Below are 27,502 nucleotides of genomic sequence, written 5' to 3'. Positions count from 1 at the left end.
TGAAATGCCTGTTTATCCTAATTAGCATTTAACGACAGTGGTGCCCTCTGCCTCTACCCAGCCACATTTTAACATGTTCCATATTTTAATGGATTTTACTTGAATGAACAGTTTAATCAAGTGAGGACACATTTCATGAATGAATAGAAGTAAATCTATAATTATACGCTGTAGTCAGGTAAGAGGAGTGACATTTCAGCACCATCCAGGGCTATATATAGTGAGCGCATTTGAATGACAAAGTAGGTTACCTCAGCTTCCATAGGAGAGCTGGGAATTCGCTTTGCTCTCAAGTTCATTTCTTAACCTAATTAGAATTCTCAAAGAGTTGTAGAGTGCATGTGGTGCAGCCCTGGTGCTCCCCACCTTTTCCTGGATCTCTGCCGTTCCGGATGATTCCTGAGCTGGGGCAGTGGCTTCCTGTGGGGAGGGGTCTGGGGAACTACTGGCCCCAGAGGCCATGTGTCTGGGGGTCCTCGATACTGCCCACAGCCTCCCCTGTGCATTTCACCTGCTCTGTCAGAGCCTTGCCCACCGGGCCGTGCTGTGACAACCTGGTAACTTGTAGCTGTGATACTACCCTACCTCTTTCTTCTTCCTTTCTCATTTCGTCTCTCTCACGCCCTTCTCCCTCCTTTCCTCTTTCCTTCTCTCCATTTCCCCTTCTGACGTGGCCAGGCCCTGCTCGTGGCGCTGGGGCAGGGACTGAAGACCTGGGGGTTAAAGAGGAGGCATAACTATCTGAGGGGGCAGCCGAGGGCAGGAGAAGCAAGCAGGCTGTTAGAGGAAGGTGGTGCCTTGGCCCCGGAGAAGGTGAGGGTAGGTGACTTGAAGGGGGGCGCATTCAGGCAGGCTGGGAACCAGCTGCGACCCCAGCAGTTCTGTTGCTTCTGCCCCTGAAACCTGTGCTCCCCGACATCACCTGCGCATTGGAGAGCTCTAAACGTGCTAATGCCTGCATCCCATCCTGGAGACCCTAATCCGGACAGGATGCTGCCAGGGCACCAGTGTTTCTGTCGAAACTCCCCAGGTGGTTCTGACTCGCAGCCCAGAAGCGTCAGGTGGCTGCAGCCCCAGCCATCCTCTCGGCTACGACCTCGACCTCGTAAAAGACCTGGGCCAGAGCTGCCCTGCTGCGTTGCTCCCATACTCCTGACCCATGGAAATCGTGTAGACGGTATTTTCTTGTTTTAGGCCACTAAATGTTGGGGAATTTGTTACAGTCACAGATGACTAATACAGATTATTAGTTACTCCAAATGTATCCTCAGGTGGGCCACTTCTTGCCACCTCCACCACTGTATCCTCACCCGGCCTCCAGAATCTCTCGCCTTGAGGATTCTGTGGCCCCCTCATGGGCCTGCCCCTTCCCCAAGTGTCCCCGGCCCCTCATTCGTCATCTCACAGCTGCCCGAGCCGTTGTCTCAAAACACAGTTCTGATCACGCCTGAAACCTTGTAATGGCTTCCCACCGTGCTCAGGCTCAAGACCAGAATCTCTCGTGTGAGTTACGAAGCCCTAGTGGTCTACCCCTGCCTCTTCTTCCTCGCTTCACGCCAACAACCTGGCCCCTGCTCTGCTCTGATCCAGCCTGGCTCTTCTTCCAGGTTCCCCACCAGCTCCCTCCCACTGCAGGATCTTTGTACGCATAGCGGCTCAACCTGGAATCCTTCTCCCCGCCTCCCTCATGGCCCGGGTCTGACTTCTCCATGGCAGCTTCTCCCAGAAGCACGCACACCCCTGAACTTGAGTGCTCTTGTCTTGATGGGTACCAGGGTGGTCATCTGACTAATGTCTGTCACTCCCACTGGATAGAGACCCAGGATAGTGACTGGTTTTGCTCATCAATCAGAGCCCCATCACCACCGCATGTGGTGCCTAAAACAGAGGATGTGTCGATATCATGAATGAATGAGTGAATGAATGTGTGAATGAATCAATGAGAGACTGGCACGAGCACATAGCGTCCCATTCTGGAATGATCAGTCAGTAGGTAGCTGTCCAGAGAGGGACTCAATCCCAGGCAGTGCCTGGGCGTGAAATGGAATTCCAGCCCAGGGAACGAAGCAGGAGCCCAGATGGAGGGCCTGGGGTCTGGGAAGGCCCCTTGTCAGGCTGACTCGGGGTGAACCTCGAGGCTCTTGGCCTCAGACTTTTCACATTGCCTTGCTGGAGGACAGGGGGTGTCCAGGACTGAGGCGGGCGATCTGTAGGGGCAGGGAGTGCATTGGCCCACCTGTGAGCAGCAGAAAGTAGCAGGGGCGCAGGGGCCTGGCTGAATGTGCAGAGATGGTCCTGCGACCCTACAGCAGGGACAGCATGTGGGGAGAGAACAGGCTGACCCCCAGGGCAGTTATTCAGAGCGGGGCACATCCTGCAGGTGTTTCATGAGCCCAGGCGCTGGGTGATTTCCGGAGAGCGGGCACGCCCAGCATCATCTGGGCAGCTGATGTGTGTTTAGTGGAGAGATGCAGGCCCCAGGGCAAGGAGGGGGCCTTGCGGGTGGACCGGCACAGTGGCCTGCTCAGAGCTGGCGACGAGCCTCCCTGATGGCACAAGGTGGACCCGCATCGCACTTCAAATGGGTCACATGGTCTGAGTTATGCTAAGCCAGAACATTCTTCTGAGCGATCTATTCCTTTCCCGACTGCACTGGTTTCCCATCTTCTCCTCTCATCTCCTTTTCCTCCTGCAGCCTGCCCGCTCCTGCCCCTAGATCTCACGGGATGGATAAAACCAGCTGTGTGTGCCCGATGCCGGGTGCATGCGTGGAAGCTGTGCACTTAGTCAGTCGGAGGCTCTCGGCTTTCTTAGAGCAACAAGTCCCTGTCACCCCTTCTCCCGTGGCCCTGCGCACCAGCTACGGCGGGGGGGGGGGGGGGGGGGGCGGGGAGTTGCGTGCAGATCCACAGGGGCTGCCATGCAGGTGGCTGACCTGACCTGAGGGCCCTTCCTCACCACTGCTCCCCCTGAGCAGCACTGCCCCCACAGTTCTGGGCTTTCCCACAGACCCCACAATTCCTCCTGGCTCTTGATGTCTTTTAAGATGTTGGGTTTCCCTAGAGTTTGAAGATGGAGTTCAGTTGTTCAAATCCTCGCATTTGGATCTTTGACTCTGAAGCCTGCAGGGGATGCCTGAGGAGTCATTGGTGTCGCCCCCTGTGACCTTTGCACCCCGCAACCCCCCATGTCCATGGCTCCCTGCAGGGCCCTTGGTTCCTGCCCTAGCCACTCCTCTGTCCCCTGAGCCGGAGCCTCTTTGTCGCTGAACCTGATAAACACAACCAGGCCCAGACCCAGAACTCCAGGTCTGGCCTGACAGGGACAGACCGGAGGGCAGCTTCTTCATTCCGGATGCGATAGCTTTTTGAGTGTGCTTCCCATTCCCATTCACCCTCTGGGCAATTGCCTCACAGTTAGCGCACTCTGGCCTCCTGATCGGGGGGGGGGGGGGGGGGGGGGGGATATGCATTGAAAACATCCGTTTCCTACCATTACTGATGGTGTGCCGAAAACCATCCCGTTTCCTGGAGGACAGGGAATCTCAACCTTGAGCATCCATCAGAATTGCCTACAGGGCAGATTGAAGCTCAGATGGAGGGCCCCCCCAACACCCCACAGGGTCTGATTCAGCAGATCTCTGGTGGACTTGAAGAATTTGCATTTCTAATAAGCTCCCACTGAGGCTGATGTGCTGGTCCAGGGAGCCACACTTTGGGGATATGACTTTGTGTTTACAGTACATTATAAATTCTTTTTTTTTTTTACATTTTTAAAAATACCATTTATGCCATGGGAGGTATAAGGGGATTAAAGAGTGATGGAAAAAATACAAAAAAGAGTAAATAAAATTTAAAAAAAGATTTAAAAGGTACCATTTACATTCGATATTATTTTATATTCATTTCAGGTGTACAGCATGGTGGTTAGACAATCACATACTTTACGAAGTGTCCCCCCGATACTTCAGATGCCCACCCAGCCCCGTCCGCAGTGACCGCGGTGTTGCTAACTGTGCTCCCTGTGCTGTGCCCTCCATCCCCGCGACTGTTCTGTCACTGCCCACCTGTGCTTCTCGGTCCCTTCTCCTTGTTTCCCCAGGCCCCCACCCCCACTGCCTCTGGCAGCCATCAGTCTGTTCTCTGCACCTGTGGGTCTCTTTCTGTTTTGCTTGCTTCTATTGTTGTTTAGATTCCACACTTAAGTGAAATCATATGGTATTTGTCTTTCTCTGACTGACTTATTTCACTTAGCATAATACCGTCTAGGTGCATCCATGCTGTCAGAAATGGTAAGACTTTATTCTTTTTGTGGCTGAGTAATATTCCATCGTATATATTGTACCACCGCTTCTTTACCCACTTGTCTTCTGATGGGCACTACGGTTACGTCCCTGGCTTGGCTGTTGCAGATAACGCTGCAGTGATCATAGGGGTGCATCTGTTCTTTCAAATCAGTGTTTTGGGTTACTTCAGATAAAGTAACCCCACAACACTTATCTTCAGTTATTTAAAAATACCATTTATTACTGGTTTCCTTCATTGGCTTTCCTTAAAAACCCTGTTAGAATAAACACTGGAGCTAGGCACAGACTTCTTGGTGCTGATTGATGGGTAGTGAGTGGCTGATGACACCAGCAGTCTGTTCTGACCTGTGGGCTCAGCAGGCCTCAGGAACCACCCACACCTGGCAGGGTCCAGAAGCGCCAGCCCGGCGTGGGAGAGGAGCACTGGGCTGGGAGTCCCGACTCGGCTGCCTCGTTTGTGAATTAGGGGCAGAATGAGAAGACCTCTAGGGTGTGCTGGTGTTGTTAGTTTTGAGTTCTGACCACCTATTGAATATTTTAATTATACACAGCTTTCAAGCACACACTTACACAGAGACAGATGCCCCAAGCCACTGGCTACCTTGCTGCCTTGCCTCACTTCTGGAAACGATCATTGCAGAGTTCTGGCATGATAAAGAACTGAAGAGTTTACAAAGCCACCTTTTTAGTATTTTTACTGGGCCCCGAAACACCTCTGTGAGCGACACACTGTGTTGCTCCCATTTTAGAGGTGGAAAGACTGAGACTTGAGGGCCAGAGGAGTTGCGCTTTATTTGGGTGGCAGGAAGGGGAGAGCCGGGGCCTGACTGCTCCAGCCCAGCCGTGTTGCAGGCCAGGCTGCGAGGCCCTCCGGCAGGGCAGGTTCGCCCATTCTCTGTGTTCAAGCATTGTTGGTGTACAACACCGCCATGACACGCACAGCAGATCCTGGGCCCCACGGCATCCAGGAAGAAGGTGAGGCAGCAGAAGTAAACTGTAATGACCAAGTCCACTTTTTAAAAAGATTTTGTTCCTTTATTTTCAGAGAGAGGGGAAGGGAGGGAGAGAAAAACATTGATGTGTGAGAGAAACATCGATCAGTTGCCTCTTGCTGACCCCCAAGGGGGCACCTGGTCCACAACCCAGGCACGTGCCCTGATCAGGCACCAAACCCATGACCTCTCGGTTTGCAGGCCGGCGCTCAATCCACCGAGCCACACCAGCCAGGGCACCAAACTCAATATTTTTTATGTACAACTAGTTCCCAATCTTCCATCAAAACAGAAGTAAAAAGTAAGGATGGATAAGCTTCACCCTGACTGCGGCAGCTTCATTCTTGGTACAAAACGTTTATCACAAGGTATTTCAAGCACTCAGAAAAGCACAGATTAACAACCAACCGTCCGTGGGCTCGCTACCCAGAGCTTTAAAATGCCCTTTTTGTGTCGTATTTCTTTTAAAGCAATAAAATCCAGCAGTTTGCACCGAAGCCCCTTTGTTCCTCTCCCGTGGTGGTGGCTTCCCGGGACCATCCTGTGATACTCAAAATAAAAAAGAAATATTGTAACTGATCTTCCTCACAAGAGCCAAATTATTCAAAACATTTTGACACACGCATTGGAAGAACCTACCAATTTCTGAAACAGGAAGTGCTTTTTTATTATGGTGAAACATACATAACATAAAATTCATAATGTTAAGCATTTTCAGTGTGTAGTCAGTGGTGTCAAGTACATTCATGCTGCGCCACCAGCCCTCTGCAGAATTTTCTCATCATTTTGAACAGAAATGGTACCCATTGCACAGTAACCCCCAACCCTTCCTCCTCGGCCCCAGATAGCCGCTGTTCTGCTTCCTGCCTGTGCATCTATTTGGCTTCTCTAGCACCTCCCGTAAGGGGAACGATGTTTGTCCTTTTGTGCCGGGCTTATTATGCTTAGCGTAATATCTTCGAGGGTCACCCATGCTGGGGCAGCTATCAGAATCGCCTTCCTCTTCAAGGCTGAAGAATACTCCATTGTGTGTGTGGACCGCAGTGGGCTTATGCATGCATCCATCGATGGACGTTTGAGCTGCTTCCACCTTTTGGATGTTGTGAACGATGCTGCCGTGAACAGGGGAGCACAAATATCTCTTCGAATCCCTGCTGTAGTTCCTTCAGGTCTACACCCCGAAGTTCAGTTGCTGGGTCATAGAGACATTCCAGGTTTAACTTTTGAGGCACCGCCACACTGTTTTCCAGCGCAGCTGCGCCCGTTCACATTCCCACCGCCAGTGCGCGGGACTCCCGTTTCTCTGCGTTCACAGCAGCACTTCGTGTTTTTCAGCGCTAACCATTCCAATGGGCAAGAACAAGAAGTGCTATTAAGGATTATCTTCTCTTAAAGAGGAAGAAACTGAAGACTGGAGAGGGAGAGGGTTACACAGAGAGGCCAAGGTCATAAGCAAGTCAGTGATGGGGCAGGACCGGGACCCTGGGCCCCGCCTCCTTCATCCGGGTCTTCCCGATGCAACTCGCAGTTCCGTTTCCCCCGCCCTTTGGCGGAGGGTGCATGCACACCCACGGCCACGGGCTGCCCACAGACTTCACATTTATTTGGCTTGGTCTTTACTTTGTTTCTTTTTAAATTCAAAACTATCAGTATTTTACAATGTTGGGGGAATCTTCTGTTTTAAAAATCTATATTTCTGATTTCTCACCCGAGAACCAGAAAGTCCAGTGACCCCGGACTAGCATCAAGGCGTAGCATGATTGGAGCTGCAGCCTGAGGCAGGGTGTGTGGTTGCCAGGTCGCCGCAGTCCCTACCGCTCTGTGCTGTCTTTGCACAAAGACTGTTTCCCTGCTGGCTGGCCTCGGTGAACTGCGGAGTCTGCAGCGCTCTGCCTTTCCAGCACACCGATGTCGGTCGTTCCGTGCGTCAGCAGACGTGCGGTTATGTTTAACATCACAAGCTGGCTCCACACCCCCTGAGCGCTTTCCTCTAGTCTGCATGTCTCTTTGAATGTCTTGGCTATTTTTCCCCTCCCAAGTAAAGCAAGATTACAAATAATTAATACAAAATATGCCCTGGCTGGTGTAGCTCAGTGGATTGAGCGCGGGCTGTGAACCAAAGCATCGCAGGTTCAATTCCCAGTCAGGGTACATGCCTGGGTTGCAGGCCACGGCCCCCCAGCAACCGCACATTGATGTTTCTCTCTCTCTCTCTCTCTCTTTCTCCCTTCCTTCCCTCTCTAAAAATAAATAAATAAAATCTTTTAAGAAACCCAAAGTATAAATTGTCCTGGCTGTGCGGCTCAGTTGGTTGGAGTATTGTTGCTTATGTCAAAAGGTTGCCGATTCAATTCCTGGTCAGGTCACATACCTAGGTTGCAGGTTCAGTCCCTAGTCAGGGCACATATGGGAGGCAGCCAATCGATGTTTCTCTGGTACATCAATGTTTCTTTCTCTCCCTTCCTTTCTCTTCAAGATCAATAAGCATATCCTCGGGTGAGGATTATAAAAACAAAATATAAATACTGTTGAGATGTATTTGCGTAGTCTGATTTGGAGACAGTGTGACGCTGGAGAAACACCAGCATAGATGTCCAGGGACTTGGCTGCTTGTCTTGATTCTCCCGGGCAGCTCCCAGGCACCGTTAGTGAGCCCCTTCCCCGCCTGGCCTCCTAGTGCCCGTGTGCCTGGTGCGGTGTGGTGTGGGGGGCCTCCAGGGCCCCACAGGGCACTCCATTTTATAATGAAGATAAAAACCACTCCTTTCCAATGTTGGTGGAGAAAACCACCTCACCCATTTGAGCCCCCTCACCAGAACGCTGTCTCTGAACCAGCCCTTCCTGTGGCCTCCAGCACACCCACTCTCCTCCTTCTCTCTGCTGACAGGTGAGGAATGACCTGACCGGGGTGCTGTACGGTGAGGACATCGAGATTTCAGATACCGAAAGCTTCTCCAACGACCCCTGCACCAGTGTCAAGAAGCTTAAGGTAGGTACAGCTAGTCACGGTCTGAAGGACAGACCGACACTATGCTCCTGGGGTTCCCCAGCCCCCTGACCGTGAAGGAGCCTCGAGTTCAGGCTGCTTCGTTTCATCCTGGGCACATCAGACACGGGAGACGCTCCCAGGAGCTGACTTCCCTTGGCTTTCCTTTTGCTTGTTGTCCAGCCCTGGCCAAAGGTCTGAGAGCCAGCTGCATGGCCATATAAAGCTTACTCAGTGACTGTCTGTCACCGCAGCCTGAGGGGCCAGCGGGGCACGAGTTAGCATCATCTCCAACGCGGAGTGTCTCAGAGAGGGGACCTGTCTTGCCCAAAACCACAGCAAGGAAGTGTATGGTTGGGACTGAAAGCCCAGGCTCCCGACCTGCTTGGTGATGCTCGCTCCAGTAACAGAAGGGGTCAGCCACAAGTTTGCCCAGTCGTACGTGGTCTCTGTCACTGGTCCATTCATTCTGCAAATTCTCTCGAATACCTCGTTTGTGCCAGACCCTCTCCTGGGCGCACAGTTACCATCAGGCTTGCCCTTGACCTCGGGTGGCTCGCCACTGGTGCAGGAGGCAGATACCTTTCAGGGGAATCAAGAACAGAGAGGCCGGGGAACAAGGGAGGAAGCGACTGGCCCCACCCAGGGAGAGGATCCCTGCGGAGCTCCAGAGAGGAGGGACAGCATTTGAGCTGGCCACTGAGGATGAGCAGGATGGAGACCTGCAGGAGCCCAGCAGGGAAGGAGGGGCGAAGGCAGAGAGCCAGACAGCCGTGCTACCCTCATGCCCTTTTCTCTTGGGCAGGCCCCAGGTTACACTAGTCAGAGCAGGTGGTGGGTCACAGCTCTCATCTTTCAAAGTCTCAGTTCACAGATGGGGAGACGGAGACCGAGAGGTGAGGAGCAAGGGAAGCAGAGCACCGGTGGTTTGTCCCTGCTCGGGAGCAGACCCTGCGCCTGCACAGGACATTTCAGCCCCGGCAGCCTCTGCAGATGAGAAACAGTAGCTAGGGAGGCCTGCCGGCAGTGCAGGTGTTGGGGCCAGGTCTGCCCACGCTCTTTCCCGGGAGACTGTGTGGTCTTGGGGTTGAGGCGGGGGCTGTGTGGGGCCTGGAGGACCCAAAGGGGTGGTGTGCACCCTCTGCAAGGAGCGAGCACCTGGGGTGGGGCTGGTGGCAGGGACCCAGTGCTGAACTGACATTCTGCTGCCGCACACCGCGTCTCCCCAGCGTGGGCCCTTGGAATAGCTTCCTGTGCCTCAGAGGCCCTGCAGAGCTCTGCAGGCTTTAAAGTTTAAAGAATCTTTGTGTGTAGAGCAGAGGCACTAGTTGAAAGTCTGCAGGAAATTGGGGATAGAACTGGGTGTTCTGCTCATCAGCCAACCAACTCCAACAGAAGCAGGAGTGATATTAATGGTGGTGAAAATAGCAGCCGACCTTTCCAGTGTGCCAACCAAGGGCCAGGTCCCCTTGACCTCCACTTGCTTGTTTCATCCTCCCCAGAGCCTTGGACAGAGAGGACCTGTATCCCCGTTTCACAAATGGGGAAGTGGAGGCTCAAAGAGGTTAAGAAACTCAACCCAAGTCACCCAGCTAGAAAGAGGAAGGCTGGAATTCAAACCTGGATCTGGGCGACACCAGGGCCCAGCCCTTTCCTCCACCCCACACAGCTGCGGTTCTGAGGAGGGGTTCCAGTGTCACCCAAGCAGGGAAGGGAAGAGCCAAGGACAGCATGCTCAGTCGGTTGGCAAAGGGTTCCTTCCGTGTGGAGCATTCTTCCCCTGGAAGCTGCAAAGTTCCTCCTCACACTTTGTTCTCCTTGGTTCTGAGTAGTCCCCTTTTCCCAGACTTTCCCATCTCTAATTGCTTCATTTAAAATTTAATTCTTGCCCTGGCTGGTGTGGCTCAGTGGATTGAGTGCCAACCTGGGAACTGGAGGTGGTGGGTGTCACTAGTTCGGTTCCCAATCAGGGCACATGCCTGGGTTGTGGGCCAGATCCCCAGTTGGGAGTGTGCAAGAGACAGCCAATTCGTGTTTCTCTCCTTTCTCCTATGTCTAAAAATAAATAAATAAAATCTTTAAAAAAATAAAAAGATTAAAAATTTTAAATCTCTGCCCCACTCACTCCCATCCCCGCTTTCTGCTCATTTCTCTCTCCATTTCATTGATGGGCATCCGTATTAATTTGAGGGGGCATGCCTTCACAAAGTGCCACAACGGGGGTGGCTTGAAACAACAGAAATTTATTCTCTCCCATTCTGGAAGCTAGAAGTCCAAGGTCAAGGCCATGCTCTCTAGAAGGCCCTGGGGTTCTCCTTTGCCTTTCTCTGAGCGTCCACTGTCGCTGGCAATCTTCATTGTTCCTTGGCTGCAATCTCTGCCTCAAGGGACATTTTCCCTCTTCCTCTTCACACTGTCTTTATGTTAGGACTTGAGTCATCTTGTATTGAGTCTATCCTATACTCTACTAAGACCTCATCCTAGCTAATGACATTTGTAATGACCCTATTTTGAATGAGGTCACATTCTGAGGTGTTGGGGGTTAGGATTTTAACAGGTCTTTGGGGAAACAACTCAACCACTAAGGTCTGACCCACGTTTCATTTTACCCAGTTGTTTCACCCTCTCTGTTCTCCCACTGTGGCAGGAGCTCCAGGGGACAGCGGCTGCTCTCTGTCGTGGTCGCTGTTTTAATCCCCCACCCAACACCTAGGGCCAGATCTAATTTGCTCAATAAATCTGCTGGGTATGTATAAGTAAAATACCAAGTCTGGGACAGACAAAGCAAGCAGAACACAATAATGAGATACTCAAGAACAAAGAAATGTAACTTCTGGAAAGCCCTGAGAAAAAGCAAATCTGTGATTTACTGTGGGATGAGCTAGAGAAGGAGGTACCGAGGACAAAGAAGAAACTAAATAGCAAATTATAGAATTAAAATCTGCACTGGAGGTATTAGAGAGCAGAGTTAATGCCAAGGAAAATAAAAATCAATAACACGGAGCACAAGATTCAGAGAAAATGGTCAAAGAAATCAATCTGATGAGAGGAAAGGTAACAGTTATGGATGCTGGAGAAGGGAGGTCCTAAAGGAAAATCAGGACAAATGAAATAGAAGCAAAATAAAGAAAAAGGCACCCAGCATCAGCAGTCATACCTGGCACCCAGATCTTGGTTTCTAATACCATTTTCAAGGAAAAGGAGCCAGGGTTCCTTGGAGAAATGGCTGACTCTGGAACTGAGACAGGGACTAGATCCCGGAACACCTCGTAGTGCCGGAAACAAGGAGTACTCGGAACCCCACCACACAGAGGGAGGTGGCACAGAGGGGCGCAGCTGCCATCAGAAAGAGCTCCCCCTGACCACAGCTGGGACGTGCGAGCAACAAAATCAACGCAGTGTTGGAAGTAGAAAATAAATCCCCATGAGTCCATGTTGATATGAATGATTGAATAAGTAAATGGGAGAGAATAGACAAATCTAAGCCGAAGAATTCCAGATAGTTTATGCAGATATTTCACATTCAAGGAGGTGGAGTCGACTGCCCACTTAAGTGACTTCCCTCCAGAGAGCACAGTATGAAGGTGGTGAGGGCGGAGGGGCGGGGGTAACTCTAGAATAGAAAACCCGAGAGACACGGCCTCAGACAGGTGATCAAGGTCAGCATCAGCAGCGATAAGCCCTGTTGATGGGAGGTACCCTTTAAATGGTGCGAGGAAAGGGCATTTTACCTCTATGGTCTTCCTCCCCAAAATCCATAATCCCAGTCTAGCTATGAGAAAGACACCGGGCAAATTCTCTTTGAAATCCATTCGACAAAATCCTTGACCTATACCTCAATATGGTCTGGGTCTTTAAAAATAAGGAACTTCTACATCGAAGTAGCCTCTAGAGACATGACAGCTCATTGAATGGGGCGTCCTGGATGAAGTGCGGGGATGGGAAAAGAACATTAGAGGAAAGCACTAAGGAGGTCTGAACAAAGTGTGTGCCTTCGCTAATGATAGTCAATATCGACTCATTAGTTGTAACGAATGCGCCCCACTAGCACAAGATGTTAATAGAGGGGACCATGTGAGGGGCATGTGGAACTTTCTGTGCTATCTGTGATTTCCCTGTGAATCTGAAACTATTTTCAAATAAGAAACTTAGTTTTAAAAAATTGGAGACAAACTTAAATGGGCTTGAGAGACCTGCTAGATTGGAACATACAAAACTGCCGACCTTCAACTGTGATGGAAGTGTAAGGTCAGCAACTCAAAAGGACATGTGCAGACCAGCCGGCCTTTCCACGCGCTGGTAGAATTGGTGAAAAAGGAGTCGTATATAGACATATTTAGGCAAAAGTTTTGAAATACAAACATGAAGGGGAAAATCTACAAGTATCTAGGCCAGAAAAGAGCATATTTTCCACAAAGGTGCAAAATCCAGGCCACCTTGACTCCTCCCAGCATCCAGCCCCCGGAACAATGGAGCCACAGGGAGACACTCTGCCGCATGCGAGGCTCACATGAGGCGCGTGCCAGGTGCCCTTCTATGAGGTAATCCTTGAAGTCTTACGTCAGCCTTGTAGAACCAGGGCAAACTTCAGAACCTGCCACTGCTCAGCAAGAACCGCCAGAACCGGTGGCAAAAAGAGCTGAGTTGAAATAATTGTTATAAAAGTGTATACAGATGCAAAAATTCATTTGGAAAGCAAGCATACATGTACATATAATGGACAAATAGATACTATAATAGCAATAATTTAATATAAAAATCTAATCCCATTAACAGAGCCAAAAGTGGATGTGGTAAAAAACAAAACAAAACAAACAAACAAACAAAAAAAACCACGGGCCCTGGCTGGTGTGGCTCAGTTGGTTGGACTATCGTCCTGTAACCAAAAGGTTTCAGGTTTGATTCCTGGTCAGGGTGCATACCTAGATTGCAGGTTCAATCCCTGGTCAAGGCACATAAGATTCCCTCTTCTGAGAGTATGCTGGAGGCAACCGACCAATGCTTCTCTCTTGCATCAATTTTTCTTTCTCCCTTCCTCTCTTTCTCTAAAAGCAATGGAAAAATGTTATTGGGTGAGAATAAAAATATTTTTTTAAATGGGAGCTAACTTCCTGGTCTTACATAGGAGAAGGACTCCAAAGAGATCATTTTGCTCATGAGTTTCATAATCAGAGAAATATAAGCTAAAGAAGGCTTAGAGTAACTGAATGGTAAATGTGCTATAATGCAAACGGAAGCTTCTGAAACACGGACGGTAAAAGCAAAGACAATCTAGTCCATGTATCGAAATACAGAAAGCAAATGTGAAAACCAGAAAGCACAAAACGTAATTGCTAACCAACTACAATCCTCCTGGCCGTAAGGTCAGATAGGTCAAACTCTGTATTAAAAGGCAAAGAATTTCAGGCCATGCTTTGAAGAGCTAACTAGAGCTATTTACAACAGGGTGACACAGAAAAGTCAAAGGTAAAAGGTTGGGTAAAGGTACACTATATCAGGCAAACCAAAATGAAGCGAGATCCTCAGTGTTCATACCAGAGCAAAGAGAATTCAAGGCTCTGGTGTGGAGGAGAGTCATTTTCTATAAATAAGGGTACAATTCACCATGAGAATAACACACTCATGGACCATTATTGCTCTAAATTGCATCCCACTGAAATATATAAAGAAAAGCCTTTTACAAATACAAAGGGGAATTGACGGAAACACAAAAGTGTTGGGAGCCATCACATCTCTCTCTCAGCCTTGGACAGATCACCCGAGCAAAAATAAGCAAGAACATAGAGGAACTGAATAATTAAATTAATCAGGCTGATTTAGCAGCCATGAATCTACCGAAAGTCAGGAAATGAAACCACGTCTGTGTGATGAAGACCCCCAGGCCTTGAAGCTCCTTCGGGGCCTGTTCCAAGCGGGCCTTCACCCTGAGCTGTCGCCAGGCCTGATGGAGAAGGCCGCCCATGAAGGGGCCCCCCTGCCCCGGCTCTCTCCACAGTGAGGCCGTGGGCCCTGTGGGAGCAGGCCCCAGGCTCCGGCAGGCCCTTCTGTTCACTTCAGCATCTTGACCCGCCTTCCCCGGAGGATCCCCCTGCCCACCGCCCAGCGTTCCCATTACAGACGGTCTCCATCTTATAGGTCAGCTGATGAGCAACTCTGATTTCATCCGCAGCATGCATCCGCCCTGCCATGTCCCGTGGCATATGCACATGTTCTGGGAATCAGGGCACAGGTGTCTTTGGGGGCATTGTTCTGCCTGTCACTGGAAAACCACCAAGATAGGCCTTGAGGTGAACTGTCCCCCCTTTGCTCCCCGGGAGAGTCCTGGTGGGAATATCATCGCCCTTCTGGAGGCCAGGAACCCGGCCTGTCTGCCTGGAACCAAGGTTCATACAAGCTCCCCGCGGGGACACAAACCTGGAATAAATATTGTACATCTTCCCAGCGGGCCAGTTTTACTCAGAGATGTGGGAAGAAAAAACATTGTTTTTATCTTAAGATAAACATTAGGTAAGCAATTAGAATGCTAACTATATATGAGTTTTTAATTTTTTTTAGATTTTATTTATTGTTAGAGAAAGGGCTGAATGAAGGGAGAAAGAGAGACAGAGAAACATCAATGTGCCAGAGACACATCTGTCAGTTGCCTCCTGCATGCCCCCAACCAGGGACCTGGCCCACAGCCCAGACGTGTGCCCTGACTGGGAATCGAACTGGAGACCTTTTGTTTCACAGTCTGGTGCTCAATCCGCTGAGCCACACCAGCCAGGGCTATAAATGAGTTGGTTTTTTTTTTAAATAAAATAATAAATGTTAAAGAAATGCCATGATTTGCCACTGGGCTGCCGGGGGCTATTCCCTCTTCACTCCCTTCCTTAAAGAGTATGTGTCGTTTGCTTCTCTGCCTTTAGGGACACTTCTGGTGAGGAAAAAAACAAGTCTAAGAAAAGACTAATTTTAGCTAAATAAAAGACAGAGTGCTCCTTCTGGGTGTGGAATCAGTCTGTCAGAGCCAGAAGGGACTTTGGAAGACATCCAGGCTGACGCTGTCAGGCTCACCCCAGGCCTCAGAGCCCGAGAGACCCCTTCCCCGGCGTCTACCCCCAGCTCACGTGATGGCCAGCCCACAATAGCCCAGCTGCCCTGGGGCTCACAGCACCTCATCCCTTTCTTACAACATCCAGCATGGTCTGATTTGATTTTCCAGCAGCCCAGCAGGGTAGATAGAGTGGGTCTGCGGGGCTGGCCTCTGAGAACAGGGAAGATATTGAACGGTGGTTGAGGCAGGCAGAAGCACAAGTGGTAGGAGATGCCAGATAACCCAGAAGTCAGTGTCAGGTCAACCTTGACCTCCTAGTAGGAGACCACAGGCCTGCCACAGAGAAGATAGGAAGGGGTGGCCTTCTACTTTTCTGCTCTTTTACATACAGGATAGCTATTGTGATGTCTCAGGATTGCATTTTCCACTCAGGTCCTTGCACTTCAATATTGCAGGACTCGTCTTCATGAGTTGTTGCTGCAGACAGGATGCTGAGCTCCTGCAGCTCAGGCTTGTGGGGTTGGCCTTCTCAGCCTGGCAGGCACTCCACAGTGGAGCCTGGTCAAGCATTCAGGCTCTGGAGCTGCGGTGGGGCCCGCACAACCACTTCCTACCTGTGTATCTCAGTCTAGGAAAAGAGCCTGAGGTTCTTATAAAAATGATTTACTGAGAGTACACTTAAGAGAAGGGGAAAGAAGCAGGATGAGGCTAGAGAAGAGCGAGGCCAGAAAGCCGTCTTAGTGGAGACCTGCTTAGCCTGGCCCCACAGAGTCTCTGGAGCATAGCCTGCTTCCACAGAGCTGCTCCACCTTGCAGCAGAGGGGCTGGAGTTTCCCATGTGTGTGTGTGTGTGTGTGTCAGCCACAGGCTGCTGTGGAGTGTGGGGCCTGACATAGCCTCCCAGGCCAGGAAAAGCCCCCCTCAACTAAGAAGGTAGTGAGCTGCTGGCAGCCCCCCCTCACTGTGGCTGGGAAGGGCATGCCAGCCCCAGGAGGGAATCCAGCAGGCCCAGTGGCATCTGCTGAGCCTGGGAAAGTCTCGTTTTGGGGGACTTCAGCTGGCTCATGAAATTTTCCAGGGTGGGCATAATAACAGCACCCCAGGATCTCAGGTGTCAGCTGCACTGGGTGGGTGCTGGCTTTGTCCTCTTTCCTCCCAGACTCTGCAGCATCTTGCCCTCTCTCACTCACCATCTGGAATCAGAATGGTGTGAAGAGCTCCCTGTATCGGGCCTAGCCTGGCTCTGGGTAGGATCGTTCCTTGGGGCACTCTGGTGGTCAGGGAGCACCCAGGTGAGAGCACTGGCTCTGGGGTGCTGTGCAGCCTTGGAGGAAGCCTTTTACCCCTCAGGGAAGAGTTTAACTAGATCAATGATCCCTTGGGCCCCATCCAATCCTAACAGTCTTGGAGCATAGTCCAAGCAATCTATGCAACTTGGTTGTCAAGGCAACAGGAACACTAAATGGTCCACAAATGGCAGAGCTGGTTATTTATCTGTCAGCAGGTGGTCGGCCGTGAAGAATGTGGGTCCCTTAGTCCATTCGAGAAATGGACATGTTGAACCCAATCAGTGCCTAGGCCCTAGGCTGAAAGGGCATTAGTGCAATGATGGTACCAGCTACCAAAAAAACCCGTATGGGCCAGGCTTTGCACTTGGTGCTTCGCACAGCGTTTTGGACTTCATCAAGCACTCAACACCTATTTATTGACATATGTGCTATGCCCTGTGCCGGGAGTTGGGAACCCAGAGACAAACCCAGTTGCCCTCAGTCCAGTGGGGAAACATAAATGTAAGTAAGTGGCTTACATCTGTGTAAGATTGTGCCATGATCGAGTGCTCTGGGCCCACAGAGGAACAAATGGCCACCAAGACTGATGGGACAGAGACGGCCTCTCAGAGTAGGAGTGTGTGAAGGTGGGAGGGAAGGACATTCTGCATGGGTGAGTTTGCAGAAAGAAAGAGGGGATAGAGTGAGGAAACGAATGAGTGAATGAATGAAGGAAGGAAGGAAGGAAGGAGGAGCAGACCTGGATGCCGTTCTCTTTCAGTGCCGTGGAGGAGTGAGACGGGAGGACTGGTGAGAAATGGGGCCAAGAAGTGCATAGGAGTCAGTTGGTAAAGAATCTCGAATGCTCAGAGATCAATCTGTAGAGTTCAGGGAGCTGTGAAGCGATTTGGCATGATCACATTTGAATCTTGGAATGATCCCATCCTTTGCTCTGTAGAGACTGGGGCAGATGGGGCAGGACTAGAGACAGGGATTCAGGGAGGAGGCTGCCGCAGTTCACCACCCAGGGAACAGTAGTGGCGCAGCCAGGGCAGTGGGGCTGGAGGGACGGGAATGATGTGGGAGCTGTGAGCAGACGGAACCAACAGACCCTGGTTGTGACGTGGATGAAGGAGAGGCGTGAACCTAAGGTGACCGCCACGTTTCCCAGCTGGGGGAGTAGGAGGTCGGCGACACCAGTCTCGAGATGGACAGCACAGTGGGAGGGAGGGGCTCGAGGGAAAGATGATGGGTTCAGCTGGGGACATGTTAAGCGTGAGGTGCCTGGGAGAATCCAAGGAGGTGTCCCGTAGGCAGCTGGAGAAAAGTCTGGGCTGGGGAGGGAGATTTCGGGCCTCAGAGCACACCGAGGGTACTTGTGGCTGGGGTCATGAGTGAGGTTGCCCAGGAGAGTGATGAGGACAGAACTGAGTTCCACACGAGCATTTAGGGATCAACAGAAAGGTAAGGAGCTGATTCTGAGCTGGAGTGACCAGGAGGTAGGAGGGAACCAGGAGAGAGCATCATGGAAGCCAACAGGTAGGTTTCATGTCATTACTCCTACAGCCACCTGCAAGGTAGGCGGTATTATTTCTTTGATGAGGCTTTAGGAGATTGCAGCTGGTCAGTGGTAGCTTTGGGACTTGAACCAAGGTCTCTCTAACTGCAAAATCCAATAAGCTGTTTCTACTACATCATGTTTAACAACACAGAACTTGGCACCAAGTAGATGTTCTGTAAGTTTTGGCTGGGTGGCTGGGTGGCTGGGTGGATGGATATTGTTAGCAGCAAGAAATGATGAAAGATTTCAACAAACAAGCAGAAAGACCCTGGAGTGTGCCCGGGAGCATGTCTGCAGACGGAAGCAGCTCAGAACTTTTTATAGCACCGCAGACATGGTGATGACAAAGGCTCGCCTCCCTTGCACCGCTCCATTAATGATCTTTCAAAGTCCTTTCCGAGCGACTTTTTCCCTTCTTCTTTCCATTCTTGCTCGCAGACGAAGGATGATTTTAGAATCCAAGCCTTTTTATTTTGCTAAAGTACATGATGAGTAAACTGGCCTCCCAGTCAGCACTTTCCAATTTTGACAGATGCTAAAAACTGATATTTAAAAGCATGTTTCTCTTTATGCATCAAAGGGCCTTCAGGCCTGGTGGAGAGGACAGAATGAACGGTGGGAAGGTAGCACCACCTGTGAGGCAGAGCCCTGCTGAGGAAGGCAGGGAGCGAGCAGGGTGGGGGCCGGCATTGCAGGCCAGGGCTGGCCTCCTGGTGGCTGTTTGGCACACCCGCCTCCAGCCTGTCTTCTGTGGGGAGAGGGCCCAGCCTGGATCCTCACCCGCTACAAAGCAACCGAAGGACCGAAGGACCGAAGGACATCACCCTGACCTGGGAGGGAGCCTCCGACGGGCATGGAGTCAATGTTTATTGAACTAATAAATGAGCCACAGGAGCTGTTGTACAGCTTATACCTATTAACCACACTGAGATAATAAGATCATAAATAAGCATTTTATAGAGCTTTTGAATATAGATTTTCCTTTGAAATAAAGATGGGCTGAGGGAAGGTTATAAAATACTAATACTAGCTAGTACTTATTGGACACTTACTATGTGCCAGGAACCATGTTAAGCACATTATGAGGGTGATCTGTCTCATTTGGTGCCATCAGCAACCGCTGTGAGGTAGGCACCACCGTCATCCCCGCTCTGCAGATCAGGAAATCGAGGCTCGGTGGGAAAAGGAGCCGCCAGAGTCCACCCTTGAAGCTTGTTGGTAGAGCTGATACTTGAACAAAGCTCAGAACTCAAAGAGATTCTGAAACCTAATTTGAAAGCTTTGTGGATTCTAGGAAGGTAGAAAAGTCTAGAATAAGGGGTGGGTGGGGGGTCAGATGAGTCTCATGTCTCATGTCTGCAGACACCATCCTGGGAACCTAGGAAGCTCCCTTCATTCCTCTGGCCTCAGTTTCCCTACATGCATAGTGAGGAAGATCAGACACTGTCTCTGCTCCCTGAAGGCCTTGGAGGGGAGCAGGGGAGAGGTCAAGGTCAGCTTTAGCCTCCAGCCTGTGCAGTATCCTCCAGCTTGCCCACGAGACCAGGAAGGGCTGGCCCCAGAGAGGCCCAGAGAATCCTGGCTGGGCTGGGGGTGAGGCGTTGGCCCTGCCTGCCCTGCTCAGGCAGGGCTCCTGGCTGGGCGCTTGGGCTGCACAAATGTTCTCTGCCCTTGGTCTCGAGCCCTCTGGGGTGTGCTGTTGCGCACTCACCCTTACATATGTGTCCTTCTGTCCACAGGGCAATGACGTGAGGATCATCCTTGGCCAGTTTGACCAGCATATGGCAGCAAAGGTGTTCTGTTGTGTAAGTACAACTTTGATCATGTCATTTGTGTCTTTGGGGAAGTTCACAAAGCTTTTTTTCTCGGGCTCATTCTCACCGCCTGGTGGGTGAGTGAGGTCCTAGGACTGGAGTCGGGAAGCAACGGTGTTATTCCCCCTGCTCTTTCTTCTTTCATGGAGCTAGAACCCCAGGGCTCGGAACAGTAGAGCTGTAGGAGCAACCAGGGACCCGACTTACCAAATCCACTAGCTAAGCCCTGTCTGCTGGTTGCGAGTCTGCCTGACTCAGCCGTGCTTGTGGAGGCCGGCTGTGTGCACGGCGCAGAGGGAGGTTCCAGGGCAGGGGCAGGACAGGCGCCCAGCCGCCTCCCCGCCCTGTGAGCAGGGCTCAGAGTCTTAGCTTTAGAACAAACGGTCAACTATCCAGTATCTACCCCTGAGTCCTTTACAGTTGTCTGGTGTGTGATAGGGGACGAAGGACTTTTTTATACTCTATCTCATGCAATATTCCCAGTAACCATGTGAAGCAACTGTCATTACCTCCTTCTGCAGGCAAGGACATGGAGGTCCAGAGAGGTGAAGGGACTTCCCACAAAGCCCTCGGCCGGTTCATGACAGAGCCGAGGTTCCATTCCTACCCACTGATTCCCAATCTGATTCTCCTTCTTCCCCATGGTGTCCTAACCTAAGTGTACGTAGGAGTTCTAACCTAGTAACTAATATTTCCCATGCTGGTGTCCCGGCGCCCCCGCGTCTGCCCTGGGTCAGGAGAAAGGTCAACAGAAGGAGAACGGAGTTATGGGAGTCGTCCTCGGCCCAGTCAGCCCTTCTCAGTCTTAGGCTGAGGTTATTTTGGGTACAGAAGCCAGTGATGGGCCACAGGCCTCTCTTCTCTTTGAACTTTTGTCAGTCACTTGGGTGAAATTATAAAAAGCAGGCTTGTAGGAATTTTAGAAGTTGTGCTATATGTCGGATGACAGAGTCGGGGTACAAAGAACCTTGACAGGCTGGAGCATTTGATTAAATCCAAGATTAAATCTAATAGTTCCAACAAAAGGCTCCGTCAGAACAAATCGAGCCGCCGAAGTCGCATGTGGTGGAGACGGAGCCAAGGACTGACCGCTGTGTGTCGACAGCACGAAAGGCAGAGGGGTCCTGGCTGACTTCAGAGTGGCCGTGAGTCGCCTGCGGGAGGCAGCTGCCAGGGAGCCGAGGTGACGTCAGGCTGCGTGTCCACACACAGGGTGCGTGGCCCCTTGGCTCTGTGCCGGAGAGACTCTGCCCAGGATGTCCGGCCCAGCTCCCGGCGCCCCGTTTCAGGAGAGATGCAGGAACCGAAAAGAGACCAGGAGCGAAGTGAGAGCAGTGGCTGGCGGCCCCCGCCCCACAGGGGTGTTTCATCCCGAAGGCCCAGGAGCAAAGTGAGAGCAGCCTGTTCAACCCTCAGTTCACTGAGGAAGAGGGAGGAGATCCTGGGTGGGGCCCAGAGCCCAGGGGTCGGTCTGCTTGGGCAGGAACCCTTGTTCTGCTGCCTGGTTACTGAACCTCTGGGCTTGTTGCTGACACTTTCTGAGCCTCAGTTTTCTCACCTGTAAAGTGGGGATATGAATAACACCTGTCTCACAGGATTGTTGTGAAGATTAAATGAGCAACAATACTTTGCACAGTGCATGCTGTGTATTGGGAGCCCCCGGTCGACATCAGGGGTCTTCATTTGTTGGCCAGGGAAGGTCTGAAGTGTCCAGAGGACCACTGATGGGCTGCCAAGTTTACCAACCGAGGGACATTACAAGGTTGCATTAAGCATCCTGTCTATCAGTTAAGGGTAACGAGTGGTCATTTTGTATGATCATCTGAGGAGGACCATGAGAAACATTTTAAAAACAGAACAAATTGGTTTAATGAATTTTGCTTCAAGACTCATAACCCCCCACATGTTACCATGAAAGGTCCGGAAATGACCCACTTTGAATTGGAAAATAAAGTGTCGAATTGGAGGACGTGATCTTTTAGGAAAAAGGCTGATCCCCCATGTCCCCAGGCCTTGCAAGCAGCTGGCACATGGTGAGTAATAACTCTGAGAAATGTAAATTAATAAAACTGATCCATAAAGCCACCACACTGGGCACTGGCCACCTCCTGTTTGCAAGAACTGCAGACAAGCCTCGTGTTCTGATTGGAGCCGAGCACACCCCGAGGCGTGGCTGGGACTCCACTCTGTGCCGTGCACTGGGATTATTTTCCGAGTGGCATTTCCAGCCACTGCTTCTGCTCCAGAACAGATGGCGTGACTGTCTTCCTCTTGACCCAAAGCCCCAGGCTGCCTGCCTTCCACATGGCATGGGACACCATCCTACCTTCTCCCCCCTCTTTACTCTGTCCTCCTATTGGGTTTTCGGTACTTGGAGATGGACCTTCCCTTAGAGTCCTCGCCAGCCGCTTTGCTTCTGCAGGAGTTTCTCAGAGCTCTGGGATGGGTGTTTATTCCGTATGTCAGACCCTCAGATGGCTCTGCCTTCCAAGTCGTTCAGTCTTTTCTGGTTAGGAAGGAGTTCCTTTGGCAGGTCTGCAGGGTCCTGAGGAGAGTCTGCTCAGGGTCTTCACAATGGGTCGAGACTTGGGCGTGTCAAGTAGGGTGGGGGCAGGAGCCAGTTGCTCAGAGCAGAGACCCACAGAGGGAGCCTTCCTGTGCCTTGCCGGGTCAGAGCTCAGACCAGGTGGGAACACCGACCGCGTCCCCGCCGTCCAAATGCTGTGGTGCGGTCTTTGCAGCGTGTTGCTGTGTTCTTGAGATTGGAACCGCCGCCCAGTGGGTGAGCGGGCTCCAGCAAATGCAAGGTCTATTTATAGCCCCGTGGCAAAATGTTCGTTTTGGCTCCAGCACAGTACAAGCATGGCACGTCGCTTTTGTCTTCTCCTTGCTCCTCGGTGGTCTAGTCTAAATTCTCCAGCTCTCCAGCCTGCGCTCTGGTTGTAGCTCCACGGGCCATGTGACCTCAGGCAGATTGCTTTGCACCTTCGGCTGCCTCACCTCCACAGGGGAAGCGGTGAACCCCCCCGCCCCAGCAACCCGACGGGGTTGTTGAGAGGCTTCCGTAAAGCTGTGGAAAAGAGACCATCATCTCAACTGTTAATTGCTTTACCGATGTGAGGGTTTCTCACTGTATTTTAGTGAACTGTGATGGTAAAGGGAAATGACCTTGCATGGGGAGGGCAGGAGGCAAAAGGAAAGGTTATGAAAGAAGAAATGGGATTTTAAAATAATTTCTCGTCACGATTCTGTCTACAGCCAATAGGAACCAAAGCAGTATATAGGGATAAACGTGAGCTTAGGAACACCCATCGCCACATGGTAGGGCCCATTGGGTCGCCGCAGGTCCCGAGACCACATTGCTACCAGGGGCAGGGAAAACGAAAACCAAGGTGACTAAGCAAATTGGACATGTGTCTGGTGAGTCACTCCACAACCATTTATTGGTGGTCTCTACACTACACACTGGACGGAGAACTGAGGACCCTGGGAAAAGCCGATGCCACCCTCCAGGACCTCCCCATCAGGCAAAGGGGACAGCCAAGCACACCCACAGCCCCTTAGAGGTCATGTGGCGAACAACCTCGGCTCGTTTGAATGTGGGGGCACTGGGACGGAGGCCCGGAGGTCCGGAGGCCTCTCCGCAGTTGCTTCAGCAGTGGATGACGTGTTCAAATCCAGTCTGCCTGCCTTTTAGACCCACATTCAAACCCTGTGCACTTCTGCTCTGCACATGAGTTTGACGGCCCCTCCTTCCCCGGCCCGTGGCCATCAGAAAGCAGTGCGTGCAGAGTGAGCAAAGGGACTTGATGACAGTGAAAAGTGACTGCTGACACCTGACAGCGAGAAGGCGACAGAGCCATAAAAAGTGGATCCCAAACTCCAAATGGAACAGTCTAGGGCCATTTGGTATTGGGACCAGCCCTCTTTACCCTCAAGAGCGTCACTGCATGTGGCTCCTAATAACAGCTGGTGTTTGGAATGAAGCTCTACGAGTTACCGGAAGGAGAGGGGAAGAAGAGAGAACAGGTGCACGTCCTGAGTGTAGTGTTGGACAGGCGTGGTGCACATAGTATCTCACTGAATTCTTGCACCCACCCAGTGACACGGGCTTTGCTTCTCACAGACTGTAGGTGAGCAGTGGGAGGACCAGGCTGCCGTGTGCCTGCTCCCCTGTTGGCTCGGGGCACAGTGTCTAGTACTGCTTGACTGTAATCCTTTTTTCCCCCTTGAAAGCCAGTAGACACTTCTTTATCTTTAAAACTGACTCACGTTCCAAACAAAATGTGTTGTCACTCAAGTGGACCCAGCTTCTGTGCTGTGGGAAATGCACTCACAAGGAACAATTCCAGTGGGACAATGGCAGGTCGGCGCGCTCACGGCAGACCCCTGCCAGGCTCTGGCTTCCTGCTCAGGCCGCCCCTAGGTTATCACATGGCCTCCCTCCCGCAGTGAAAACCCACCTTTGTGTCCGACTAGAAGACCCTCCTGTCCTCGGTCACTGTCTGTTGGCTCTTCTTTCATGTATGTTTCTAGTAAGTGGGGCTGTTTTCTTGCCTCAGCCTGTTAAGATTGAGAAGGCATGCAAAAGGCATTGTTTTATTTTGCTCAGAATAGAGGGGAATTTCAAAAAACAGACTTTGAATCTACTTAGAAACTTCATTCTGGACCCAATTTTGATGGCACATGACATTCCTACATATAGTGGGGTTTCCTGGGTGCCTCTAAGCTCTCAAAAGGCATGCTTTGCCTGGTACAAAACATCACAATAAAAACTAAAGCCAGATAGAGGTCCGGTAGAATAGTCTGATCTTTTTTTTTTAATGGGAGGAAGGAAGTGTGGTTTCTCTGCATGATAGTCAGCAGACCCAGGTTCTGGGCTGAGTTTGCTCCCTGGCTGTGTGACCTTGGAAAACTGACTTTCAGTCTCTGATCTCTAGCTTCCTTATTTTGAAATGGGGATAATAAATTCTGCCCTGACCACCTCAAAGGATGAACATGAATGGCAAATAAGGTGTATGCAAAGCATATAAATGTAAGGAACTTGTAGGGTTGGATTTACGCACGCCGTGCTTTGGGTGAAGATTCAGAGAGACTGCTCAGCTTGCCAAGAGGCATCTTATGTAGATTGCAGAGTTAGATTAAGTTTTCTTGGCCCTTTGCAAAATTGCTCCCTCTGCATTGTGCTTTTAGATTATGGTCTCAGATTTTAGTAAAGATCTACACAAAAATAGCCTTATAAAATCTGTTTGTTGTAGGGATGTTGTTGATACCATGCTGGCTAATATGCACCATTTTTTTTTAGGGTTAAAGCCTAGGAAACATTTATTTCCCTGAAGAACTGGTCTGTTTTCTCCTTGCTGATATAAAATATAAGATATAATTTATATTTTTTCAGGTCGTTATGTTTTAAGTTTTATTCAATATTTACTATTCTAATATGCATGTTATCCATAAACTACCTTGGGTCCCTTGAAAGATAACAAGGATGAGACCAGGAAAATAATAGAAAAAAATAATAAATCCTCTGGCAAGAGGAAGCCTGAGTCCCCCAGCCACCCCTACACACACATACAACACACACACCTCTCTCACAGGACACAAAGCCTTGAACAAGTGTGTAACTCTCATGGTCAACCCGTCTGTTGCAGGCATATGAGGAGAATATGTATGGTAGCAAATACCAGTGGATCATCCCGGGCTGGTATGAGCCTTCCTGGTGGGAGCAGGTGCATACAGAAGCCAACTCCTCCCGTTGTCTCCGGAAGAATCTTCTTGCTGCCATGGAGGGCTACATCGGCGTGGACTTTGAACCCCTGAGCTCCAAGCAGATCAAGACCATCTCAGGAAAGGTCAGTGACTTGGTCAGTCCATCTCAGCCCCTGAATCCCTCTCCTCTGATCATCTTATCTGATTATGTTGGCAAAAAGTGCCCTTTGCTGTGTGTCTTTGAGCAAATCACTTGACCTCTCTGAGCTTCACTTATCTATTAAATGGGAATAGCCAGCTGCCCACCGCATTCCCCTCTAGGGAACTGTGGGCAGTAAGGGTATCTTGCAAGCTCATAACACAGTGTACACCTAAGGGGTGGAGTTGTGACGTTTACAGTACCGACTGCAAGTATTGCCTCCCAGGCTCTGTTATAGTTTTATTCTGTGCCCCTCCGACCTGGAATATCATTTCTCAGTCACACTGATGCTCCTGTCCGTGCAGAGAAGAAAGACCCTCAAGCAGATTGGGGAAACATGTGCTGTAGACCAGCCAGACTGGTGTGAACCCCAATTTTGCCACTTACCAGCTGTGACCTTGAGCTTAAGTTCTCCGAGCCACTGTTTCCTCTTCTGTATAATGGTGGTAAAAATACCCTCCTCTGGGGTCAAAAGGAGGACAGATAGCAGATTGCGCAAGATGGCTAACATGGTGCCTGGTCCCTCGGTACTGTCGCAACTGGGAGGAGGACCTAGGCAGGTCACTTAAGTCCGTGCGTTCTCACTGGGGTTTACGAACCCTGCCCTGGCTTACCCAGTAGGGCTGTGCAGGAACCAGGCCATGTGGCACGTGCAAAAGTGTTTCTGAAGCACGACGTACACTGTTCTCTATCAGTGCAAGCGTCGTCAAGAACAGGTGATGACAGCCCTGGAGAAGATGGGAACATTCGTCTCTCAATTTTAACTGCCAGCCAGAATTCAGTCCAGCAGTGCACACAGTTCTTTTCTCTCTTCTCACTGCTCAGATTGTTAGGTTCTGCCCTCCACTCCAGAGTTCTCACAGATGCAATTTCCCTAAGAGAATAAACTGCATATAAAGTAAAATGTATATGTGTATTACTTTTATCCATTATTTAATCTCAATTGGAGCCAGCTCTACAAGAATGGGTTACTGATTTGTCAAAAAAAAAAATGGCAGACCATCAGAACACGCTTTGTAAACAACCCCTCAGATCACGCCGGCACCTGAGAGACCCTGGAAAAACACCCTGGTGAGAAAAGGTTGAAAGACGTATTTTTATACCAAAATCGATGAGTGTATAAAAAGGTTTTGAGATGCTGAATAATAAGTAGAAACTCATTGTGTTTCAGCAAGTATTATTATTAAAAGTGTCAAAGCTTGCAGTTTATTAGCAGATACTTGGTCCAGGGATACCCTATACTTTAATCTAAAAATAGTGTAAAATTTGAGGAAAAGACAAAAACGAAGGGGAAAATTCTATGCGAGCAGACAGTGTAATAATTAACCGAGAGACTTAAAGCAAATCAAGGAAGTAAATGACTACACAAAAGGCCTGTGAAGCTCAGTGGGGGTGAGGGCCGGGACAAGGGCCTCAGCTGCCATCCTGGGGTGCGTGGAGGTGACCCACCCCCCGCCCTGAGCTGGCGAGCACAGATGTCAGCTGTGCACAGGAGAGTGCATTTTGGGAAGCTCATTTCTTTCAGTGTTGTAGCAAATATTTTGATTTTATGACAAACTGTGTCCCAGGTTGCTGGCTTTCCTTTTTGATTTTTTTTTTTACCCGGGGCAGGTGAGGAGGCTGACCTTACC

General features: G+C 50.5%; 1 protein-coding gene across 1 annotated transcript in view; it reads left to right on the top strand.

The window, feature by feature from the left end:
- Nucleotides 1-27,502, top strand: part of GABBR2 (gamma-aminobutyric acid type B receptor subunit 2) — a 330,068-nt gene that overhangs the window by 157,687 nt on the left and 144,879 nt on the right. The window contains exons 4-6 of the mRNA XM_028531783.2: nucleotides 8,186-8,287; nucleotides 19,889-19,954; nucleotides 25,615-25,815. Coding sequence (XP_028387584.1) covers nucleotides 8,186-8,287; nucleotides 19,889-19,954; nucleotides 25,615-25,815 — 369 coding nt within the window. The remainder of the gene's footprint in view (nucleotides 1-8,185; nucleotides 8,288-19,888; nucleotides 19,955-25,614; nucleotides 25,816-27,502) is intronic.

Source organism: Phyllostomus discolor, chromosome 3 (genome assembly GCF_004126475.2).
Source record: "Phyllostomus discolor isolate MPI-MPIP mPhyDis1 chromosome 3, mPhyDis1.pri.v3, whole genome shotgun sequence".
Classification (NCBI taxonomy): domain Eukaryota; kingdom Metazoa; phylum Chordata; class Mammalia; order Chiroptera; family Phyllostomidae; genus Phyllostomus; species Phyllostomus discolor.
This window is presented reverse-complemented; position numbering and strand designations above follow the sequence as displayed.